Source organism: Aquarana catesbeiana, linkage group LG08, assembly GCF_042186555.1.
Source record: "Aquarana catesbeiana isolate 2022-GZ linkage group LG08, ASM4218655v1, whole genome shotgun sequence".
NCBI lineage: Eukaryota > Metazoa > Chordata > Amphibia > Anura > Ranidae > Aquarana > Aquarana catesbeiana.
The window spans coordinates 279,411,160-279,437,236 of NC_133331.1; the positions used below are offsets into that span (position 1 = coordinate 279,411,160).

A 26,077-nucleotide genomic window follows, 5' to 3' on the forward strand; every position below is an offset into this window, starting at 1 on the left:
GCGGGGTGTAGCAAGATGGCGGCAACGAAACGTCACTTCCGTTACCAATTCTGACGGGTCGCCATATTTGACGAAACGCCGTCAGCTCTCTTGGCAATGCGGCTCCTGTGCGCTTGCGCCTAGCTATGACTGTAGTGTGGCGGCCATTTTCTTGTAGCCTCAGTGGAGACCCCCTCCCCATTGAAAACTTTTTTTTTCTCTCTATTCTGCTGTTGCTGGGGATGTGAGGCTGGAGAGTCCAGTAATGAGCTGGTAATAATAATGTTATTATGAGAGAAAAAGTGGTCTCAGCACTCTGTGTGGACTGGATGGAGGGGATCAGACATAGCTCCCAACTGTCCCTGATTTGGAGCAATGTCCCTCTGTCCCTCTCCCCCCCTCATTTGTCCCTCATTTTGGTCTGATCCATATAGCTGTATATAAAATGCACATTTTATCTTTCAAAAAGTGTTTCCCAGTGCTAAACTTTTTTTCCAAATTCTAAATTCCTGCATTTATACATTTTAAAAGCCAATATAAAGGAATAGTAGTGGTAAAAAAATACCCTTGTGGATTTAATTAACTTTTCTAGGGTTAATTCTCCTTTAAGGGGGTGTGGCAGGGGGCGTGTCCCATGTCTACATACGTTTGCTGGTAGGTGTCCCTCATTTCCATCTCAAAATGTTGGGAAGTATGGATCAGGTAACCTCCACTAATCCTCATCTTCCTGCAACATTCCATAAGCCTCGGTTTAAGATGGGCTCCCTGACCCCCTCCAGTGCATTTATGGCCCTGAGCTTACTTTTTATTTGGGCTGCTGCGTTAAAACTAAACTCTAGGAAATGTCTAAATAAATGAAACACGTGTAGGAGAACTCCATTACCTCCTAAACGATGTATATTTCCATTACCTCCTAAACGATGTATATTTCTGTCCATCCAGTCCTGAGTTTTGTACAGCTCTGCCACGCAGCCAGCCCAGTGACCTTACCTTTCCACTGTTCAGTTTAGCATTACAGCTTGGTCGCCTCCCTGCCCTCGGCTTGTGGTTGGCCAATTAAGAAACCAATGGTCTCATCACTCTGCTCTCTCCTCCTGTCAGTATATGTGCATGCAGATCAGTTGGCTCCTGGTTCTGCCCCCTCCCTCTGCAATACAAGGATTACAAGAGGCTGACACTAAGTCAGCTGCTGTACACTAGTTAAATCATACCTCCCAACATTTTGAGATGGGAATGAGGGACATCTACTAGCAAACGTATCTAAGCATAGGGCACGCCCCCTGCCACACCCCCTTAAAGGAGAATTACCCAAAAAAAAGGTTAATTAAACCCACAAGGTATTTTTTTTTACCACTACTATTCATTTATATTGGCTTTTAAAATTTACAAATGCAGCAATTTAGAATTTGGATGAAAGGTTTAGCACTGGGAAACACTTTTTGAAAGATAAAAAGTACATTTTATATACAACTATATAGATCAGACCAAAATGAGGGACAAATGAGGAGGAAAGAGGGACAGAGGGACATTGCTCCGAATCAGGGACAGTCCCTTGAAATCAGGGACAGTTGGGAGCTATGGTTAAAGGGTTAGTTCACCTTTACCAACAAATCCACCTATGCAGGTAAGGGGCGTCTATAGGGGAAAACAAACTGTGCAGCTTTGGCCAAAGTTGAATAAAGCCCTTTTTATAGGTGTAAGCCATTTACGCACCTCCTGAAGTCTGACTGACGTTGCTAAGGATGTTGCTAAGACACTTCCAGCTGTTACTGCTCATCTCCACCATCACAGTCAGGAGCGAGCTTTCAAATGCTGAGCTCAGAGTTATTGCATCAGGGGAGAAAAAGAGTATGTGAGGGTATGACTCAGAGAAAGAGCTCACTCCTGCCTTGTTGCTAGGACGTTGCTAAGACTCTCCCAGCTGTTGCTGTTCACCCCCACCATCACAGGAGTGAGCTCTCAAATTCTGAGCTCAGAGCTACTACATCAGGGGAGAGGAAGAGCATGGGAGGAGGTTTGAATCAGAGAAAGAGCTCCTGTCCTGCCTTGTTCCTAGGATGTTGCTAAGACACTCCTAGCCAGTGCTGGGACAAGGTCATCCAGCGTCCAAAGATGCCAAACTCCCCCCGTTCGTGATGTGCAAGCTTAGGGCATCCTATACCCAGAGGTCACTCCCTTGTTAAAATCACTGCCACTGTCACTACTCCTGTCAGCCTTGCACCAGAACAAAGGCGCCTCTATCCCTACAGTAAACCATTGGGCCCGGGGCAGCCATCCCTCACGCCCCTCCCTTGTCCTGGCCCTGCTCCCAGCTGTTACTGTTCACCTCCACCATGACAGGAGTGAGGTGTCAATCCCTAAACTCAGAGCTAGTGCATCGGGGAAGAGGAAGAGCATGTGAGGGCGTTTGAATAACTACACTACATAGTGGCCGGAGTTCAGATTTAACTATCTACTTTTCTCTTCTTTTTATTTATTTATTGCAGTTTGTATCAGGATAAAGACACCATCATGATGGAAGATCAGCCGTCACCTACTTCGCTGGGTAAGAAGATTTTTATGTGTCAGAGAGAAGACTATTGAATGTTCACCTCTCATCATCTAGTACAGGGGTCTCCAAACTTTCCAATATGAGGGCCACATTGTAAATTCTGCAAATATGCATGGGACAAAAAACCCCATCAGAGTCCATGCTTAAATCCCCTTTTTTCCCTCCCCCTTTCCTTCTACCTCCACCATCATCCCAAAGAGGACATGATCTGATTAGCCAAAAAAATCTGTTCTTCTTATGTCAAGTTTCAATCAACATGACAATATTGACTATTTCTGTCTATTGTCAACCAGCAAGTTGGTAGGTCAATTTCACTTACTGTTATTTTACAAAATGGAAAATGTTTTTATTACATTTTTCGGTCTGTATAATATACAGTCCCTCCTTATATCTGGGTCCCCATCAGAGTCTCCCCTTACAGCCAAGCCCCCATTAGTCTCCCTTTACATCCAGGTCCCCCATCCGAGTTCCCCCTTACATCTGGTCCCCATCCAAGCTTCCCCTTACATCTGGTTCCCATCCAAGCTTCCCCTTACATCTGGTCCCCATCCGAGCTTCCCCTTACATCTGGTCCCCATCCGAGCTTCCCCTTACATCTGGTCCCCATCCCAGTTCCCCCTTACATCTGGTCCCCATCCGAGCTTCCCCTTACATCTGGTCCCCATCCCAGTTCCCCCTTACATCTGGTCCCCATCCCAGTTCTCCCTTACATCTGATCCCCATCCGAGCTTCCCCTTTTATCTGGTCCCCATCCGAGTTTCCCCTTACATCTGGTCCCCATCCGAGCTCCCCCTTACATCTGGTCCCCATCCGAGCTCCCTCTTACATCTGGTCCCCATCCAAGCTTCTCCTTACATCTGGTCCCTATCTGAGCTTCCCCTTACATCTGGTCCCCATCCGAGCTTCCCCTTACATCTGGTCCCCATCCGAGCTTCCCCTTACATCTGGTCCCCATCCGAGCTTCCCCTTACATCTGGTCCCCATCCGAGTTCCCCCTTACATCTGGTCCCCATTCGAGCTCCCTCTTAAATCTGGTCCCCATTCCAGTTCCCCCTTACATCTGGTCCCCATCTGAGCTCCCCCTTACATCTGGTCCCCATCCAAGCTTCCCCTTACATCTGGTCCCCATCCGAGCTTCCTCCTTACATCTGGTCCCCATCCGAGCTTCCCCTTACATCTGGTCCCCATCCGAGTTCCCCCTTACATCTGGTCCCCATCCGAGCTTCCCCTTACATCTGGTCCCCATCCGAGCTTCCTCCTTACATCTGGTCCCCATCCAAATTTCCCCTTACATCTGGTCCCCATCAGAGTTCCCCCTTATATCTGGTCCCCATCCCAGTTCCCCCTTACATCTGATCCCCATCCCAGTTCTTCCTTACATCTGGTCCCCATCCCAGTTCCCCCTTACATCTGATCCCCATCCCAGTTCTCCCTTACATCTGGTCCCCATCCCAGTTCCCCCTTACATCTGGTCCCCATCCCAGTTCCCCCTTACATCTGGTCCCCATCCCAGTTCCCCCTTACATCTGGTCCCCATCCCAGTTCCCCCTTACATCTGGTCCCCATCCCAGTTCCCCCTTACATCTGGTCCCCATCCCAGTTCCCCCTTACATCTGGTCCCCATCCCAGTTCTCCCTTACATCTGGTCCCCATCCCAGTTCCCCCTTACACCTGATCCCCATCCCAGTTCCCCCTTACATCTGGTCCCCATCCCAGTTCCCCCTTACATCTGGTCCCCATCCCAGTTCCCCCTTACATCTGATCCCCAGCCGAGCTCCCCCTTACATCTGGTCCCCATCCCAGTTCCCTCTTACATCTGGTCCCCAGCCGAGCTCCCCCTTACATCTGGTCCCCATCCCAGTTCCCCCTGACATCTGGTCCCCATCCCAGTTCCCCCTTACATCTGGTCCCCATCCCAGTTCCCCCTTACATTTGATCCCTAATCCAAGCTCCCCCTTACATCGGAGTCCCCATCGGAGTCCCTCGTTACATCTGGTCCCCATGCAAGTCCCCCCTTACATCCAGACCCCCCCCCCCCCAGATCGCCCCCTTAAATCTGTGTCTCCATCAGAGCCCATCCTCACATTTAGAACCCCATCGGAGTCCACCCTTACATGTGAGTCACCATCAGAGCCCCTCCTTACTTCCAGATCCCCGTCCGAGTTTCCCCTTAGATCTGGATCCCTATCAGAGTCCTTTTTTTTCTCACCTCTAGTGCACACATGTTGGTCTTTCCCCCAGTTAGGGCAGAACTAAACTCATCAATTTAAGTTTCAAAAAATGGTTACATAACCGGCACATGCCAGGAATATAACTGTCACATTGGTTGTGTCCTCAACCATACGGTCAAACTAACAAATGTCTGATGTCATCACTGATCACATGTGCAGCATCATGGCAACTGCAGATAAAACTGTGGCTAAAATGGCAGCTTCCTTGGCTGAAAACAATAGGAGGGTTTAATTCCGCTTTAAATACCTCCTCCCACCCCCACGTCACTCTTTGCCCAGTGAGATCTCACTTCCAGCATGTACCTTTGGAAACAACCAGTGCCCAGCATCATTCATCCTACAACAGCATCGCCATCTAATGGTGGAGAGGACTTACTGCGGGGGACCACACTGAATATAGGATAAGTATTGCAGCAAGATCTGCTTTTTTGTTTTAACTTCTCATGGAGAATTTTTTTTGTTCTTTTGTTAAGCTGGGGTCGGGCTAAAAATGTAATGCCATTAGTAATCTCCCACCTCTTATTAGCCAATACAGATGATCTAATTTACATTGGTATTTAGGGAATGTATGTGGCTTTTGTAAACAAGCCAAGCTCTGAATTATTGGGTATCTGGTATCACACTACACTACAAAGCAACTAGCCTATCAATTACTGTTGCTTAAACTGTTAACTTTAGAAATGACAAGTACTACACTTACAGTTGTTTCCTACAGATAGATCCAGTAACAGGAATACACCAGAGAGATGTCCCCGTCCTCTGTATTCCCGGGACTCCACACGGGAGGATTGCAAGGTACCAATGTACAGTCATTGACTCTGCCGGCTTTTGTGGTCATGGTACAACTGCTTCTTTTGTTATCTCAGCAAATTGGACTTTCTGTATGAGGTTATTTAATATTTACAATTATGTATATTATATATTATTAAACATATTTAATATTAATATCATTATTAAATATTATATTATATATTTAACCACTTGCCAACCACCTAACTGTAAATGTACGTCATGACTTTACAGGTAAATACCGGGGTTACGGCTGCAGCTAGCTGTCATAAGCCCGGTATCTGTTTTTTTTCCTTCAGGTGGTCTGTTTAACCACTTCAGCCCCGGAAGGTTTTACCCCCTTCCTGACCAGAGCACTTTTTACAATTTGGCACTGTGGTGCTTTAACTGGTAATTGCGCGGTCATGCAATGCTGTACCCAAACCAAATTTGCGTCCTTTTTTTTCCACAAATAGAGCTTTCTTTTGGTGGTATTTGATCACCTCCTGTGGTTTTTTTATTTTTTGCGATATAAACAAGAAAAGACTGAAAATTTTGAAGAAAAATTACATTTTCTACTTTTTGTTATAAAAAAAATACAATAAACTCAATTTTAGTCATACATTTAGGCCAAAAAGCATTCAGCCACATGTCTCGGGTAAAAAAAAGTCAATAAGCGTATGTTTATTGGTTTGCACAAAAGTTATAGCATCTACAAACTAGGGTACATTTTCTGGAATTTACACAGCTTTTAGTTTATGACTGCCTATCTCATTTATTGAGGTGCTAAAATGGCAGGGCAGTACAAACCCCCCCAAATGACCCCATTTTGGAAAGTAGACACCCCAAGGAATTTGCTGAGAGGCATGTTGAGCCCATTGAATATTACATTTTTTTGTCACAAGCGATTGAAAAATGACAAAAAAAAAAAAAAAATTTACACAAAGTTGTCACTGAAATTATATATTGTTCAGACATGCTATGGGCATATGTGGAATTACTCCCCAAAATACATTCTGCTGCTTCTCCTGAGTACGGGGATACCACATGTGTGGGACTTTTTGACAGTCTAGCCGCGTACAGGACCCCAAAAACCAATCACCACCTTCAGGCTTTCCAAGGGTGTAAATTTAAACCTTTATTCGGCAATATATGGCAGGTACCCTGACGCTATAAAAACCTGATGGTGATAGTAACTAGCTAACTAGCGTCACCCTTGACACTAAATACAGTGATCAGAAAATAGATCTGTACACTATATTAGTGACACTGGTGACAGGGGGTGAAAGGGTTAACTGGGGGGCGATCAAGGGGTTAAACCTTTATTAGGGGGGGTTTAGGGGGGTACCCTAAACCTACCTGGGCCTACCACTAACTGCACTAATGCTGATTAGTGTCACTAATGACACAGTACAGTGATCAGTGAAAAATCTGAAAACTGCACTTGGTGACACAGTGACAGGGAGTGAAGGGGTTAACTGGGGGGGCGATCGGGGGGGTGTGACAGGTATGCCTATGTGTACTGGTGCTAGTGTAGTGATGTGCAACTCACTGTTATGTCCTGTACACACGATCGGAGATTCCTACATTGATTTTTTCCGACGGATGTTGGCTCAAACTTGTCTTGCATACACACGGTCACACAAATCTTGTCGGAAATTCCGAACATCAAGAACGCGGTGACGTACAAAACGTACGACGAGCCGAGAAAAATTAAGTACAATAGCTAGTGCGGCTCTTCTGATTGATTCTGAGCATGCGTGGAACTTTGTGCGTCGGAATTGTGTACACACGATCGGAATTTACAACAACGAATTTTGTTGTCGGAAAATTTGAGAACCAGCTCTCAAATTTTGTGTGACGGAAATTCCGATAGAAAATGTCCGATGGAGCCTACACACGGTCGGAATTTCCGACAAAAAGCTCTCATCGAACATTTTCCATCGGAAAATCCGACCGCGTGTATTGGGCATTAGGCGTCCTCTCTCTGGAACCGAAAAGAGTTCCACGAGGGGAGATGACATCACTTTCACTGCCTGTGTTTACATTACACAGGCAGGGGAGGCATTTCATTCGCCAGAACCGATCAGAAGACTGATCGGTTCTGTAACGAAACTGATCACGGCGGGCACTGTGGGGGAGCGCTCGCGCACCGCACAGCTGCGGCGATTCGCGCAGCAGTGCCATTCTGTCGCCGCCAAACGATGGCGGGCGGTCTTAAATAGGGGTGTTGAATGAAATCGTAGCATCGATGCATCGCGATTCGGGTGTCCACAATGCGGCATTGATGCTATGACTGGCATAATCGACTGGGGGGGGGTGACGTCATTCCGACTTGTCCCTCCCCTCCTGGGAGAAGCGCCACCATCATACTCTACAAGTTTTAAAATAACTGTGTCTTAACTAATCCCCTCTTATAATACATTAAGTGCCCCACTGTTCAAGTGTACATGCCTTTTAAAAAACATATAAAGCATATTTTAGACTGTTCCTCGGCGCTCATGTGACTGCCCGGCAGCACTGAGAGAATACAGTGAACTTCACCGATCTGTTTGTCAGCAGCAGATTCCATCACTTCTGTCCTCCCTTGGAGGATCGGAGCAACGTCGGACGTCACTTCCTGTTCTCGGGCAGACAGGTTTTTCTTTTTTGTTTTTTGTCGGCAGAGTGGAACGGGTGCGCAAAATGACGTACCTGTACGTCACTCCGTCATCGGCGGCTAGCTCTATGTCCGCCGGTGGCCTGTGATCATGGCACGGAGAGGCAGAACGGGGAGATGCCTATGTAAACAAGGCATTTCTCTGTTCTGCCTAGCAACATGACAGGGATCTACTGCTCCCAGTGATCGAGAGCAGTGATCTCTGTCATGTTCTATTGAGCCCACCCCCCCCCACAGTTAGAACACACTTAACCCCTTGAGCGCCCCCTCGTGTTTAACCTCTTCCCTGCCAGTGACATTTACACAGTAATCAGCACATTTTTATAGCACTGATCGCTGTATAAATGTCAGTGGTCCTTCCCTGATTACTCTAACGGCTCTAATGTGCCTACTCTTTACCCCCATACCAAATATCCCCCCCCCAACAAGCCAAAAATTAATTAACACCCTATTAGGTGCTACCCTATGGGCTATAGCCTTAAACTGGCGTGCACACTCAGTGCCCTGGGCTCAAATACTCCAACGCATGGAAACCATTAAACCTATGGAGCAAATTCAACATACAATAATGGACACTATGCAGGTTTTCCATAGGAAGTGGTCAGGCTGGCCCATATGGCATTTTATAGTAAACTGGGGCCATTTTCACGAGTTCTAGTCTTTTTTCCCCCCGGCTATATGTGATCCTTCCCCGGTGCACATACTACTGCCTCTGTGACTGGCTTTGCATAACTGAGGGCACTTCAGATATTATTAATTATATACAATTTTAGCACTTGACTCAACATACCACAGACATCCCTATTAGTTTTTATCTATTCTGTTTTTTTTTCACGTTATATTCTCTTGTTATTTTCTTATGTATGAGTGGTAATGAGACGCACCCTAATATGGCACCAATTTCCGGTAATAATACTTAATTGTACATATCAACAGGGTTCCATTCTGACTATGTATAATGTCTACCATTCTGGGTTGCATCCCTCACCTGTTATTTTTGTTTTGTACTGTCTTTTTCTACTCTCCAATAAAAACTTTTTATCAAAAAAAAAAAAAAATGTCAATGATCCCAAAATAGTGTCAAAAGTGTCTGATCTGTCCGCCGCAATATCGCAGTCACGATAAAAATTGCAGATCGCCGCCATTGCTAAAAAAAAAAAAAAAATCAATAATAAAAATGCCATAAATCTATCCCCTATTTTGTATATGCGATAACTTTTGCGCAAACCAATCAATATACGCTTATTGTGATTTTTATTTATTTATTTTTACCAAAAATGTGTAGAAGAATACATATTGGCCTAAACTGAGGAAGATTTTTTTTTTATTTTATATATTTTTTGGGGATATTTATTATAGCAAAAAGTAAAAAAATATTGCTTTTTTTTTCAAAATTGTCGCTCTTTTTTTGTTTAAAGTGCAAAAAATAAAAACCGCAGAGGTGATCAAATGATCAAATACCACCAAAAGAAAGCTCTATTTGTGGGAAAAAATTTTGTTTGGGTACAACGTTGCAGGACCACGCAATTGTCAGTTAAAGCGACGCAGTGCCGTATCGCAAAAAAGGTCTTGGTCAGAAAGGGGGTAAATCCTTCCGGGGCTGAAGTGGTTTAAGGCAAAAATGTGTTTTTTTTTACCCCAGATCTAAAGAGGTCCTGTCATGCTTATTCCTATTACTAGGGATGTTTACATTCCTTTTAATACAAATAAAAGTGATAAAAAAAAGTAAAATAAATAATTAAAAAACAAATGTAACTCTAAACCGGTAACCTGTAAAAAATGTTAAAGCATCGCCTATGGAGATAGTTAAGTACCGTAGTTTGTCGCCATTCCACGAGCATGCGGAATTTTGAAGCATGACATGTTATGTACCTATTTACTCGGCATAACATCATCTTTCACATTGTATAAAATTGGGCTAACTTTACTGTTTTTTTTTATTCATTAAAGTTTTTTTTTTTCCCAAAAAATTGCGTATGAAAGACCACTATGCAGTGTGACATAAAATGACATAAAATATTGCAACAATTGCCATTTTATTCTCTGGGGTCTCTGCTAAAATTATATATATATATATATAATGTGTGTGTGTTTGGGGGTTCTAAGTAATTTTCTAGCAAAAAAAATACAGATTTTTACTTGTAAACAACAAATGTCAGAAAAAAGGGCTTGGTCTTTTATTATAATAATGTACAGGTCACATTCATTAACAGTAACTTAATAATAATTAATAACAGATTTAATCTTGCTATAATTACTGCGGATCTGATCATGTTGTATTATTCAGGATGAAAGTCTGATTGTTGTTAAAGTTGAAGTGAAAGAAGAAGAAGCAGAAGATCCATATGTGATGGGTGATGATCTGTGTAAGGAGGAGGAAATCCCTCCAGAGATCAGCACAGGTGAGTAATAAACACTAAGGCTTCATTCACGCTTATGCGGCTTGTCATGCGAATTTGGACACATAAAGTCACATGACAAGTCGCAGCCGATGTATTTCAATGGAAGCCGTTCAAATTGATGTGACTTAGTACTTTCTATGATAGCCTTGTATAGGTTCCTCATGCACTGTATTGTTCCATGGTTCATGGTACTTTGCTGACCGTGTTCTTGGGTGGTGGAGAGGAGATAAGGTATTTCAGGACAAACTACTCCTCCATTTTAATTAGCCTTCATTGCGCTCTATGAGTAGCAGGGACAGGTTTAATTGTAGTTTTCCTTGTTCACTGTTTTCGTTTTATGTAATTATTACTGTATTACCTTGAGCCGGCTACTCTTACATTTATTTAAAATCGATAAAAATAATAAAAAAAACATTCTATGCGACTTAAAGTTGCAGCAACTTTAAAAATGTTCCTGCACTACTTTCATGCGACGCGAGTGCCATAGACCGCAATGTAAACTCTCAAAAGTCACATCTTAACCACTTGACCTCCTGAAGATTTACCCCTTATCATAAAATTTATGTCCCTTTTTCCCCACAAAGGGGTGGTATTTGATCACCTCTGCGTTTTTTTTATTTTTTTGCGCTATAAAGAAAAAGAGACCAATATTTAAAAAAAAAAAAAAAAATGTTTTCTTTTCAATATATTTTATTGTGCAAATTAATACAAATAAACAAGCAATGCCCGTATACACAAACAGAACAATGTGTCAATAGATCGATTATATTACAAATAACATGGTGAACCATTGAGAGCAGGAAACCATATCAGGTTCGTAAGGGCACATGGAAACATTAACAATACTACTATCATGCAGAGGAGTCATGATAGCGCAACAAACAAAACCATAAAAGGAACTAATGCTAGGGGGGGAGAGGAGGAAGGAGGGAGAGAAGTAGGAGAGATAAGGGATGGGTATAGTGGATCCATTTCTACTGCACATGGAGTTATTAGGAACAATGTTTGTTAACATAGGATTGGTACCAATTAAACCAGGAGTTCCATGCTAGTCTCTGTTAAAGATATGAGTGTCTATCTTTCGCTAAGAGTAATTCATAGATATGGTGGGTTTGAAACATGTTTATGACATCAAATATGGTTGGGACTTTGGCATTCTTCCAAAGTTTGGTGATATTGGATCTTGCTGCTAGCAGTATGTGTGTGATCATTTTATAGTGGATATTTGATAAGGAATCAATAGAGAGATTTAGTAAGGCTAAATCAGGGGATCGAGTTTTGTTTATTTCAGTAACCTGCGAAATCATGGAGAATATTTCCTGCCAGTAGTGTGTTATGCGTAGGCAATTCCATAGAATGTGGAGTAGTGATCGGGGGGCCAAAAATAAAAAGAAGAAAAATCTTGCGCTAACCAAAATTCAATAATCGGTGCAGCTGCTTGTGTAAGTCAAAAATACAAAAAAGACCCAAAACAATTTATATAAAGTGACAAGCGCGCATCCAAACACAATATATAATAATACAATGTATGTGAACCCAAAAAACGTGTTATAACACTGTTAATGTGACAATAATTTATATGTAGAAGATTAATGAAAAATTGTGTGAAAAATTGATGTATCCAATCTTAAAACTATACCAACATGCTTCAAACACCGTTGTAAAAACAAGAATATACAAATATATCCCTATATATACTAAAAATACCACCTAAAATTGTGCTAATGTGATACAAACAACAATGTTGCTATAAATAGTGACCGGCAACAATGTAGCATCCACTCAACACATCAAACTCATGCTGAAAAAACAGTCTATTAGTGAGAATTTTCCTTATTGATTAGCCTGTGTAAAACTTAAACACGTCCACATAGAAACATATTATGTTGATGATGGATCACACATCTTCTAATTGGAATAAACAGATGATCTTCCCGCTCACAGATATGGTCAAATTAATTTGACCATATCTGTGAGTGGGAAGATCACAAGCTAATCAATAAGGAAAATTCTCACTGATAGACTGTTTTTTTCAGCATGAGTTTGATGTGTTGAGTGGATGCTACATTGTTGCTGGTCACTATTTATAGCAACATTGTGGTTTGTATCACATTAGCACAATTTTAGGTGGTATTTTTAGTATATATAGGGATATATTTGTATATTCTTGTTTTTACAACGGTGTTTGAAGCATGTTGGTATAGTTTTAAGATTGGATACATCAATTTTTCACACAATTTTTCATTAATTTTCTACATATAAATTATTGTCACATTAATGCCCCGTACACACGGTCGGACTTTGTTCGGACATTCCGACAACAAAATCCTAGGATTTTTTCCTAAAGGATGTTGGCTCAAACTTGTCTTGCATACACACGGTCACACAAAGTTGTCGGAAAATCCGATCGTTCTAAACGCAGTGACGTAAAACACGTACGTCGGGACTATAAACGGGGCAGTGGCCAATAGCTTTCATCTCTTTATTTATTCTGAGCATGCGTGGCACTTTGTCCGTCGGATTTGTGTACACACGATCGGAATTTCCGACAACGGATTTTGTTGTCGGAAAATTTTATCTCCTGCTCTCCAACTTTGTGTGTCGGAAAATCCGATGGAAAATGTCCAATGGAGCCCACACACGGTCGGAATTTCCGACAACACGCTCCGATCGGACATTTTCCATCGGAAAATCCGACCGTGTGTACGGGGCATAACAGTGTTATAACACGTTTTTGGGGTTCACATACATTGTATTATTATATACTTTGTTTGGATGCGCGCTTGTCACTTTATATCAGGGATATGCAATTAGCGGACCTCCAGCTTTTGCAGAACTACAACTCCCATGAGGCATAGCAAGACTGACAGCCACAAGCATGAGACCCAGAGGCAGAGGCATGATGGGACTTGTAGTTTTGCAACAGCTGGAGGTCCGCTAATTGCATATCCCTGCTTTATATGAATGTGATCACCACAGTTTCTCCAGCAGTCGGAGGACAGTTGGTCGTTAAATTTCGATATCCTGGCAGGGGCCAGGTATCTACGTTGTACTATGTTTTGTGTAAGTTCCCAAAGTGCTGTGCACTTTGTGGCTGTATAGGTAGACTGCAGTGCTTTTTGCCATTGTCTTGCTGAATAGTAGTTCCCCATGTTTTACTCCCACTGGAGGAAGGCTAAGAAATATTAAGTCAATGCAGATGTAGGTATGGAAATCAGAAGGTGAGTCTAAGATGTCTAAGGCAGTGGGCGATTTGTAGATATTGATAATAGGTTTCCCGCCCGAGGCTTAGTTCTGATTTCTATTGAGGGAAAGGTTTGACCCGTTGACCTCGAGTCAAGGCGTCTAGTAATAGTGAGTCGTGATTAGGCCATTTATAAATATGAAGATCCGGGATTATCAGGTTGAGGGTCGAGAGAAGTATTTTAATGGGGAGGTTGGGATGTTTTCCCGTGGAGGTAAACTTGTCATACTTTTACTGCTACTAATATGGTAGGAGGGAGATGAGAGGGGAGTTTTACTGTAGGATTAAGACTACAGAGCCAGAATTTCAAGTTCTCCCCTATGGGTAGAAGCCGTCTGGAAGAACCATTCTCTGAGTTGCGGTAAGATGTTGGCAGTGGAGTAGTCGGAGATGTCTACTAATCCGGACTAGTAGACATCTCAGACTAACTCCTACTAACCTGTGTTTAATGAGTCTGTTTTTGGACACTAACAGTTTTTTACCTGCCCAGATAAATCTATGAAGTGATGCTTTGAGTGATTTAATATGCGCCTTAAGAACCAGGATAGGCAGAGTGCGGAAGAGGTAAATAAGTTGGAGGAGTGTGTTCATCTTGAAGGCTGCTAATCTGCCTGCCCAAGAGAATTTATGCTATTTGTTGGAGGGATTGGAGAAATTTCAGTTTAAACTGTGTAAAGTTTTCTTTAAATAGGCTGTTCGGGTTTTTCGTTAGGGTGATCCTTAGATATTATATGCCTGAGTCCATCCAATGAAATTGGTATTGTAGGGACAATAGGTTATGAGTAGTGCCATAGACTCCAAGGTCAAGGATATGTGATTTAGTGGCATTCATTTTGTAGTAAGAGACATCATCAAAGTTCTGCAGTATAAATTGTACAGCTGGTAGAGAAGAATGAGGATTGGTAAGCATTAATATTGCATCGTAAGCAAATAGGCTTAGAAGTTTGAATGCTTTCCTGCTAAGGGTTCTATGGCCAGATTTACAATAAGGGTGGAAAGGGGACACCCTTGTCGGGTTCCATTAGAAATCTGGAAAATTAGAAATCATATACCTGGGCTGATGGGGCAGAGTATAGAGCCAAAATAGCTGAGAGGATGATGCCTCCAAAGCCAAATTTAATAAGTATTTCCCTCAAAAATATGTCCAATGTACTCTGTTGAATGCCTTCTCTGCATTCAGAGATAGGAGCAGAGAAGGCATTCTAGTGTGTCTAGCGTAATAGATTGTTAATTAATCATCTGGTGGCATCAGAAGATTGTCTTCCTTTGATGAAGCCTGCCTGGTCTACATTTATAAGAAGGGGAGTAGGTCTGTCAATCTAGTGGCCAGAATCTTGGCATACAATTTCAGGTCAACATTAAGGAGGGAGATAGGCCTAAAGATTTGTGGGGTAGTAGGGTCTTTCCCTGGTTTAGGTAGAGCAACTACTGCAACATTTAACATTTCATCAGGAAACGAAGAGGAAGAGGCAGCGTCATTGCAGAGATCGCTAAGGTAGGGGACAAGTATGGATTTAAATTTGTATGTAATATTCTCCCGGTAATCTGTCTGGACCAGGGGACTTGCCGGCAGAGATTGGATATATTGAGTAACTTCATGTGAAGAAAATAGGGAATTCAGGTGTTGAAGTTGAGCTTCGGTTAGTGAGGGGAGATGTATGGAGGATAAAAAGTTTTGAATTAATTCCTGAGGGGGGGGGGGGTGTAGATTGGTCTTTTTTTAGATTATAGAAGGATTCATATGTCCTGGGGTTTTAAAAACATTTCTTTAGTGGTGGGGTGAAGGATGAAGGGAATGGAGGCCTTGCTGTGATGACCTTACAGACGAAGGGCCATAGCTTTACCTGCTTTGTTGTAGGTGGAATAGGATGTGGCTTTGAGTCTACGGTGGGCTTTCTCAAAGGTGTCCAGAAGTAGCGCTCTCAGCTCTAGTCCGAGAGCTAGTAGTTTTACTTTTAAGGGCGTGGTTGGGGTTGGATTTATTAAAGGATTCAATTTTAGTAATTTCAGTGGTGAGCTCATCAAGTTGTTGCGTCCTCCTATTTTTAGCCAAGGAAGTCATCTGTATCAGGACTCCTCTGATGAATGCCTTGTGGGCCATCCAGAGGGTAGATGATTTCTGTATTGAACCTGAGTTGTGAAGAAAAAAGTCAGTAGGGTTTTGATGGATCATCTCAGCATAAGTAGAGGATTATGGAGAGCCAACATGCATAGCCTAGAGTTTGGCCGGCATGAAAGGGGAGGTGGGGAGCGATAATGATGCTCGTAAGTGCGGGATCGGACCAAATGATGGCATCTATGGAATAGTTAGAAATTCACTGCAGGAGCCACTTGTCGACTAGAAAGTAGTCAATACGGGAATATGAGTTATGAGGAGAGGGAAAAAAAGGTGCAGTCTCTTTCCTTTGTGTGGTTACACCTCCATAAATCGTGAAGATCGTTGGTTTGGAGGAATTTTAACATAGGCGAGGAGCGTCTGGGAGCTGGGTTGAAACTATCAAAGTTCTGGTCAGGTGCTATGGTAAATTCCCTGCAGACAATCAGTAACCCTTGTGTAACTTTGCAAAGTTCCTTCATAAGCTTGTTGAAGTAAATTTGGCATGAATTTGGGGCATAAATACATGTCAATGTATATTTGATTCCTTCAATGGAGCAGATCAAGATTATATAGGAACCATTGGGGTCTAGGGATTTTCTTGTGTAGTAGGAAGTCTGTCATCTTCTTAAAGCGGAGGTAAACCCATCAATAAAACAGTTTCATTTCCGGCATGTGCCGGAAATGTAACACTCCCATTGGTTGTGCTCTCAACCAAACTGTCAAACCATCCAATGGCTGGTGTCATAACTGATCACATGTGCAGCATCATTGCAGTTGTAGATGAAACAGAGGCAAAGATGGCAGCTTCCTTAGCTGAAAACAATAGGGGGGTTTACTTACACTTTAATAGCCACTAGGACTCCTCGCTTTTTCTCGGTACTGCAGGTCAGGAAAATGTGTGGGAAGTCCTTGTGAGTGCAGGGGGCACTGCAGACTCCTTAAAGTGAGTTTCTTGAATAAATAGGATGTCGCAATGTGATTGTCGTGCCGTATGCCAAAGAGATGATCGTTTTGCAGGGTGGTTCAATCCCTCCTCATTTAGCGCTAGAATGTTTTTTGCCATTGGGGTAAATATAGAAGTTGGATAACAAAAGTACTCACAGTTAAGCAGAGACAGGTTGTGGCGAGGCGAGCAGGTAGTATTCAAAGGCGATGTGAGTCATTCAGTCTGCTGGCTGCTGCCAAGGCTTTCGTGGTAAGGAAGTCCCATATTAGGAGTAGAATCCATAATGTGCAATTGGGAAAACACAAAAAGAAAATTAACATAATAGTGAAACCAAACAAATAGAACCACTCAGCCACGATGGTAAAGAAGGAGCTGCATCATACGGATCAGGGGAAACAGTTCAAATGAAACTAGCGTGGCGGCAAGAGAGCTGCGGAGGGAGAATTTGCGTAGCAGTGGTTATAGTTACCACAAGTCGCTATGGATTCAACGATTTCTAAAGCTGGGCCCATATTGAGTTTTGAGCCAAGAGGGAGGAATCTTGTCAGAAGGGTTGTGAGCTCCAGAATGTGGAGATTGGTCTGGAATGATGCCCCATTCCCTGAGCAAGGAAAGGATTTATTCAGTGAGGTAATGGTGAAGGTTGCTCCATTGTGATCCACACTTAGATTGGTAGGGTGACTCCATTTGTACACTATGTTATTGTTGCAGAGCGTTTTGGTGATAGTGTTGAGCTGTCTTCGGAGATCTAAGGTGAATTTTGATAAGTCAACATAGATCTGTATGTTCACATATGATTCCGGGGGTTTACCCAGGGAACACTTTTTTTCAAAATGTGATCTTTTGGGGAGAAGAAATGCACTCTCATAAGCACATCCCTGGGGACCGAATCAGGAAGAATTGAGGGTTTTGGTATGCGATGTATATGATCTATGGTGAGATCAAGTGGAGAAAGTTCTAGTAAGATAGCGTGAAACAGATCTTTAGCGTATTGCATGAGGTCATGAGAATTTGAACACAAATTCAGGTACACCTCTTAGTTTCAGATTGTTTTGTCTGAAGTGGTCCTCCAGGTCAGCTATTTTTACACAAAGCCAATTTCTCTCCTCTATTTTCTCATCATTAGCGTCCACCAAACCGTTGACCGTAGTGGTAATGTCAGCAATCGCATTTTCAACTTGATGGACCCTATCTCCTAGCATAGAGACTTCAGCAAAGAATTTTTGAGTAAGGGCAGTGAAGTCATCATGTAGGGACAGGTGCACATCCTTCAGCAGGGTGTCCATGACAGGTTGATTAGAAGTGGGGAAGCTGGCAATAGAGGAATGGAGCGCAGCATGTGTTATCACTGGAGAATCCCCAGAACTCACCCCTGTGTCTGCCGATCTGTTGTCCAGCCTCATCCTGGCCTTGGCAGGACTTGCACATGGAGGGCTTTGTGAAGGGGAAGGACTGCGGGGAGAGGAGCCCCCCGGGACATCCATCAGGCCATGTTGCTGCATCAGGAAGCTCTGTGTAGTGATGAGTGTTGAGTGTGGAGGTGGGGGACAGAGAGCCAACACCATCTTTGACACATCCACTTGCGGGCCCGTGGAAGTATGCGGTTAGTTTCTTTGGGCGGATGTCCTCATTTCTCTTCCATGTCTTGCCCAAGGGTGAGTGGAGAGTTGTAGGGACTCAGGGCCTTTGTTTAGTAGCAGTAAGGTCACTCGGGAAAAACCCGCTGTTGGCCGTTGTCTCGCTGCTCCGGGCTCAGGCTGCCATCCACCACAAGGGCTAGCCACCCCCCCCCCCCTCCAAAAAACAAAACAAAAAAAAAAACTATTTTTTAATTTCTGCTTCCCAATAAGCTTATATTGATTGGTTTGTGCAAAAAAAGTTATAGCTACTAAAAACTGAGATATATTTATGGAATTTGTATTTATTTATTTCTACTAGTAATGGCAGCGATCAGCGACTTCTAGCGCGACTGCGATATTGCCGCAGACAAATTGAACACCTAAAATACACTTTTTTGACACCTTTTTGAAACCAGTGACACTATTACAGTGATCAGTGCTAAAAAGTATGCACTGTCACTGTACTAATAACACTTGCTGGGAAGGGGTTAACATCAGGGGCGATCAAAGGGTTACCTGTGTGCCTAGCCAGTGCTTGTGTACAGTGTGGGAGGTGCTTGTACTAGGGGAAGGCATTGATCCATGTCCTTGCTTTGCAGGAACACAGGATCAATGCCTTTCCTACTCACAGAACAGCGACCTGCCTTGTTTACACAGGCAGATCCCCTTTCTGGCTCTCTGCCTAATGATCGGCGGGTGTCGGCGGACATTGAGCCTGTGGTACCCGTAGGTAACCTCCCACTGTGTATAATCACAGTGGAAGCGGATCACCGGTGGCGCGCATGTGCGCCTCAGACCCGGTAGTGCAGGATCACATACTAGGTATGTGATCCTGCACAGGAGAGCCACCTTGGCACAGTATATGTAGGTTATACGGTCGGCAAGTGGTTAATGTTATCAATGTGACAGTTGTGCAAGAGTCAAAGCCAAAGTTAACAGCCAAAGCCATATCAAATTCGCAATGGAAATTGCATGAGTCACACAAGTGTGAATGGAGCCTAAATCCGGAGAAGAGTCCCAGATTCTCCTTGTTCAGTCACTACAACAATCTCTTCTTCTCCCCCCTCCTCTGTCAGTAGACAGTAATGAGGAGACAGTATGTGCCCAGTGGGGGAGTCAGGAGCCATCAGCCTCTATTAGACTCTCCTCCTCACATCATGTCATTGTGTGTTACCAGCCAAGAGACGTGACCAGTCTCCCCCCCACACACACTCTCTGGGGTCTCTCATACATCTCAGTACAGGGGGCTTAACTCTCATCTTTATTCACAGACCCCGGAGACACCAGAGAGACTCAGACAGAGGTAAAAGCTGAAAAGGAGGAAGAAGGACCTGTGAAAATTAAAAATGTTAAAATTCCTATAGAGATCAGCACAGGTGCGTATTAAATACTAATTGCAGAAAAGAGCCCCAGATTCTCCTTATAATGTATATTTCTGGAAATAAAAGTTTGTTAGACCCAAGTATCAAAAAAAGTTTGGTTTCAGTAGGGCTTTAGTGTAGTTATTTGAATTTTTTTTTTGGAATGTCTTTTTTTAGTTAACATGCTTACCCTGAAAACTCATTTTCATTTGGAACTCCTTTTTGGGCCAAAACATACAGAGAATTATAACTAAGTTCTGCTTTTCTGCCTTCTTCCCCTCCCCTCTTCAACGTTTGGCACCTTAATTTATTTTGGGGGAGCAGGTACCTGCTCCCACTACCGGTCAGTTTACTGCGGCGATCTGAGTGGAAGTTGGCCCCCCCTCCTTCCCCTGCAGCCTTCTGAGACGTGTCATGGGTCCCAGAAGGCTGCGGGACCATTCACAAAGCACAGCGGGGCTCGCTCAGGCGCAGTGGGAATGCGGCTGTAAAGCCGCAAGCAGTCACAGCCATCTTCCCAAAGTAAACATGCCGGCACCTGGACCCAAAGACAGCCAAAAATCCGGCTTGGGTGAGGACAGCGCTGGATCCCTGGACAGGTGGCGGACTTTTCGACCGGACTGTTCCGACAGTCTTTTCGACGGACTTCCGACGGACTTTCGAAAGGACGAATTTGCCTACACACGATCAACCAAAGTCCGATGGATTCGTACGTGATGACGTACGACCGGACTAAAATAAGGAAGTTCATAGCCAGTAGCCAATAGCTGCCCTAGCGTTGGTTTTTGTCCGTCGGACTAGCATACAGACGAGCGGATTTTTCGACCGGACTCGAGTCCGTCGGAAAGATTTGAAACATGTTTTATTTCTAGGTCCGTCGGACTTTTGGGAAAAAAAAGTCAGCTCGAGCCCACACACGATCGAATTGTCCGACGGAGTCCGGTCCGCAGGACCAAGTCTGCCGGAAAGTCCGCTCGTGTGTATGCGGCATAAGTGTCCTTTTATTAACAGTCAACGGCTACAGGATTTGTTTCAGACTGGAGTTCCGCCAAAAAAAAAAAAAAATTAAAAGCCAGCAGCTAACAAATACTGCAGCTACTGACTTTTAATATTAGGACACTTGCCTGTCCAGGGTGCCTGCGATGTCCTCACCTGGAGCCGATCTGTCCCTCGGCTCCCGGGTACAGGCATCGGCATCTTCAGTAAGGGAATCAGGAAGTGAAGCCTTGCAGCTTCACAGCCTGGTTCCCTACTGCACATGCGCATGCTGTCTTCTGGAACCTGTGTGTCTCCCAGAAGACAGCGGGGGGGGGGGGGGGCAGAGAAGGGGCTGAACATGGCGTAGATCACTGCGGAATCTGTGGCGATCTTTTGCCGGAAGTGGGAGCAAATACCTAGATTAGACAGGTATCTGTTCCCCTCTGAAAGGTGCCAAACGTGACACCGGAGGGGGGGAGGAACCGGAAAAGCGGAAGTTCCATTTTTGGGTGGAACTCTGCTTGAAGAACTGCTTTAACCACTTGACCTCCAGAAGACTTATCCCCCTTCATGACCAGGCCATTTTTTGCGATGCAGCACTAAGTTACTTTAACCACTTCAGCCCCGGAAGAATTTACCCCCTTCCTGACCCAGAGCACGTTTTGCGATTCGGCACTGCGACGCTTTAACTGACGATTGCGTGGTCGTGTGACGCTGTACCCAAACAAAATTGACGTCCTTTTTTTCCCACAAACAGAGCTTTCTTTTGGTGGTATTTGATCGCCTCTGCTGTTTTTATTTTTTGCTCTATAAACAAAAAAAGAGCAACAATTTAAAAAAAAAAAAACATTATTTTTTACTTTTTGTTATAATAAATATCCCCCAAAAATATATAAAAAAAAACTTTTTTTCCCTCAGTTTAGGCCGATATATATTCTTCTAGATATTTTTGGTAAAAAAAAAAAAAAAAAAATTTGCAATAAGCGTATATTGATTGGTTTGCGCAAAAGTTATAGCGTCTACAAAATAGGGGATATATTTATAGCATTTTTATTATTATTTTTTTTTTTTTTTACTAGTAATGGCGGCGATCTGCGATTTTTATCATGACTGCAACATTATGGCGGACACATCAGACAATTTTGACACATTTTTGAAACCATTGGCATTAATACAGCGATCAGTGCGCATTAAAAATGTAAAAATGCATCGATTACTGTAAAAATGTCACTGGCAGTGAAGGGGTTAACACTAGGGGGGCGGTGAAGGGGTTAACTCTGTTCCCTGGGCGGTGATTCTAACTGAAGAGGGAGGGACTAACTACAGGAAGTGACAGATCGTGGTTCCTAGCTAATAGGAACACGATCTGTCACTCCTGTCAGAACAGAGCAGGGAAGTCTGTGTTTACACAAACTCATCCCTGTTTTGTGTCTCCTGGTCATGATCGCTCGTGGCCGGCTGTCATCGCGACCGTCGGCCACGAACATCGGCACCCTCGCTGTGCAGCGCGCGCACGCACGCTTTCTATCTGAACCCTGCGAGATCACGCACAGTAACGTGATTTCACGCAGGGGAGCCAACCTGCCGCAGTAAAACTTTTGTAGCCAAATTTATTTGTAGCCAAATAAAAGATTATGTAATTTTGTTTGCCCACAAATAGATCTTTCTTTTAAAGGTAATTGATCAGCACTGCGTTATTTTATTTTTTGTGCTATAAACAAAAAAAAAGACCGACAAAAGTGAGTACACCCCTCACATTTTTGTAAATATTTTATTCTATCTTTTCATGTGACAACACTGAAGAAATGACACTTTGCTACAATGTAAAGTAGTGAGTGTACAGCTTGTATAACAGTGTAAATTTGCTGCCCCCTCAAAATAACTCAACACACAGCCATTAATGTCTAAACTGCTGGCAACAAAAGTGAGTACACCCCTAAGTGAAAATGTCCAAATTGGACCCAAAGTGTCAATATTTTGTGTTCACCATTATTTTCCAGCACTGCCTTAACCCTCTTGGGCATGGAGTTCACCAGAGCTTCACAGGTTGCCACTGGAGTCCTCTTCCACTCCTCCATGACGACATCACGGAGCTGGTGGATGTTAGAGACCTTGCGCTCCTCCACCTTCCGTTTGAGGATGCCCCACAGATACTCAATAGGGTTTAGGTCTGGAGACATGCTTGGCCAGTCCATCAACTTTACCCTCAGCTTCTTTAGCAAGGCAGTGCTCATCTTGGAGGTGTGTTTGGGGTCGTTATCATGTTGGAATACTGCCCTGCGGCCCAGTCTCCGAAGGGAGGGGATCATGCTCTGCTTCAGTATGTCACAGTACATGTTGGCATTCATGGTTCCCTCAATGAACTGTAGCTCCCCAGTGCCGGCAGCACTCATGCAGCCCCAGCCCATGACACTCCCACCACCATGCTTGATTGTAGGAAAGACACACTTGTCTTTGTACTCCTCACCTGGTTGCCACCACACACGTTTGACACCATCTGAACCAAATAAGTTTATCTTGGTCTCATCAGACCACAGGACATGGTTCCAGTAATCCATGTCCTTAGTCTGCTTGTCTTCAGCAAATTGTTTGTGGGCTTTCTTGTGCATCATCTTTAGAAGAGGCTTCCTTCTGGGACAACAGCTATGCAGAACAAATTTGATGCAGTGTGCGGCATATGGTCTGAGCACTGACAGGCTGGACCCCCCACCCCTTCAACCTCTGCAGCAATGCTGGCAGCACTCATACGTCTATTTCCCAAAGACAACCTCTGGATATGATGCTGAACACTTGCACTCAACTTCTTTGGTCGACCACGATGAGGCTTGTTCTGAGTGGAACCTGTCCTGTTAAACTGCTGTATGGTCTTGGCCACCGTGCTGCAGCTCAGTTTCAGGGTCTTGGCAATCTTCTTAAAGCCTAGGCCATCTTTATGTAGAGCAACAATTCTTTTTGCAAGATCCTCGGAGAGTTCTTTGTCATGAGGTGCCATGTTGAACTTCCAGTGACCAGTATGAGAGAGTGAGAGCGATAACACCAAATTTAACACACCTGAGACCTTGTAACACTAACAAGTCACATGACACCGGGGAGGGTAAATGGCTAATTGGGCCCAATTTGGACATTTTCACTTGGGGGTGTACTCACTTTTGTTGCCAGCGGTTTAGACATTAATGGCTGTGTGTTGAGTTATTTTGAGGGGACAGCAAATTCACACTGTTATACAAGCTGTACACTCACTGCTTTACATTGTAGCAAAGTGTCATTTCTTCAGAGTTATCACATGAAAAGATAGAATAAAATATTTACAAAAATGTGAGGGGTGTACTCACTTTTGTGAGATACTGTAAATTTTTTTACTTACAGCTATAAAACACATCCAATAAAGAAATTAAAAAAAATCAAATTTCTTCATCAATTTAGGCCAACATGTATTCTGCTACATGTTTTTGGTAAAAAAAATCCCAATAAGTGTATACTGATTGGCTTGCTCAAAATTTATACAGTCTACAAACTATGGGATATATACTAGAATTTTTATGTATTTATTTCTTTTTTACTAGTAATGGCGGCAATCAGTAACTTACGGCGGTCAGTCTGACACTAACTGACACTTTGTGGGAACCAGTGACACCAATACAGTGATTAGTGCTAAAAATATGCACTGTCACTGTACAAATGACACTGGATGGGAAGGGGTTAAACATCACGGGGCGATCAAAGGGTTAACTGTGTGCCTAGCCAGTGTTTGTGTTTACTATGTGTGCTGTTTTTATTAAGGGAAGTGATGGATTTTATTCCCTGCTTTGCAGGGACACAAAATGTATTACTTCCCCCCCTGTCAGAATGGAGCTCTGCCTTGTTTACATAGGCAGAGCTCTGTTCTGTGTCTCTGCTCGCCAATCAGTGGTTGCCGGCGAACATCCATTGGCTGACACCCACTGATCGGCTTGTGCTGCATATAATCACAGCACAGCTGCGACCCTAGCAGTGTGCGCCCCCTACCCAGAAGTGCTGGATCATGTACTAGGTACGTGATCCATAGCAGTGCGGCTGCCCTGCCGCAGTAAAAGCACCTGGGGCAGTCATCAAACAGTTAACTACCAGCTTAAAAAAAATTGCTGATTTATTTATTAGTGCTTATTTTCCAGCAGATCATCCTGTAGATGTAAGCAAACGTCTCCTCCTCCGCTACACAGATGAGTCGTCGGTGAGGGAAACAGACATTTGCTATGCTGGCCTGCAACAACCAGGTTTCTGAAAAGTCTGATATGGAAGGATAGAACATATTGTTCTATTTTATTGATCTATTCCTGTCTGCAAACCCTCTAATTTACTTTTTGAATATTTTTTTATAGTAGCCCATAGTAAAAGGGTGTTTGCAATATCTTCAGATCTTCATGTGGAATGTATGTTTCTTGCCAAAGAACATTATTTTTATCAGGTTGGTATAGGTAAAGTTCCACTTTAACTATTCATGTTTCCTTTCCATTTATTTTTTTTCAGATGGACAATACAGACAGTACAATCTTGAAAAATGTCTCTCTATCGCCCCAGCTGGTGAAATAGAAGATGGCATTCTAGAACACCCCATTAGCCCTAATCAACTTTGCCGCTCAGATCTAATTTCGGATCCCTCTACACATGAGGGCTATTTTTCTGATCACCCACACTCCATGAGCCATCCTATAGATGATTCTATCATGGAAACTTTTCCACATTCTGAATGCAGTAAACACTTTACCCAGAAAGCTAATCTCATCTCCCACCAGAGATGCCACACAATGGAGAAGCCACACTCCTGTCCAGAAATGTTTCTCCCATAAATTTGCTCTCCAGAGACATCAGAAAAGCCACGCTGGTGAAAGACCATTTTCTTGCCCCGAATGCGGGAAATGCTTCCTCCAGAAAACGTCCCTCATCAGACATCAGTCAACCCCCTCGGGCGAGAAGCCGTTTTCATGTTCCGTATGTGGGAAATGTTTTTCCCAAAAGTCATCTTTGATCACGCATGAGAAATGACACAACGGGGAGCTGTTTTCGTGTTCGGCGTGTGAAAAGTGCTTTTCGCAGAGGAGGTATCTGATTGTCCATGAAAGGGTTCACACAGGAGAGAGACCGTATTCATGTTCTGACTGTGGGAAATGTTTCAGGCAGAAGTCCGTTCTGGACGCCCATGAATGGATTCACAAGCCGGAGAAACAATTTTCTTGCTCCGAGTGTGGGAAAGGTTTTACTCAG

At 43.5% G+C, this 26,077-nt stretch overlaps 2 protein-coding genes across 2 annotated transcripts in view; one reads left to right on the forward strand and one right to left on the reverse strand.

The window, feature by feature from the left end:
- Positions 1-26,044, forward strand: LOC141104538 (uncharacterized). The gene is made up of 6 exons (XM_073594140.1): positions 1-252; positions 2,466-2,524; positions 5,477-5,556; positions 10,476-10,590; positions 19,769-19,873; positions 25,343-26,044. The coding sequence occupies exons 1-6, from the start codon at positions 245-247 to the stop codon at positions 25,660-25,662; spliced, it is 687 nt and encodes a 228-aa protein (XP_073450241.1). The 5' UTR covers positions 1-244; the 3' UTR covers positions 25,663-26,044.
- Positions 1-26,077, reverse strand: part of LOC141104567 (uncharacterized) — a 95,965-nt gene that overhangs the window by 18,395 nt on the left and 51,493 nt on the right. The window lies entirely within an intron of this gene.

Excerpts from the sequence above, each read along its gene's own strand:
- LOC141104538 (XM_073594140.1), top strand. Across the intron at positions 2,525-5,476 it reads GCCGTCACCTACTTCGCTGG|ATAGATCCAGTAACAGGAAT; the intron begins GTAAGAAGATTT and ends TGTTTCCTACAG. Across the intron at positions 10,591-19,768 it reads CCCTCCAGAGATCAGCACAG|ACCCCGGAGACACCAGAGAG; the intron begins GTGAGTAATAAA and ends CTTTATTCACAG.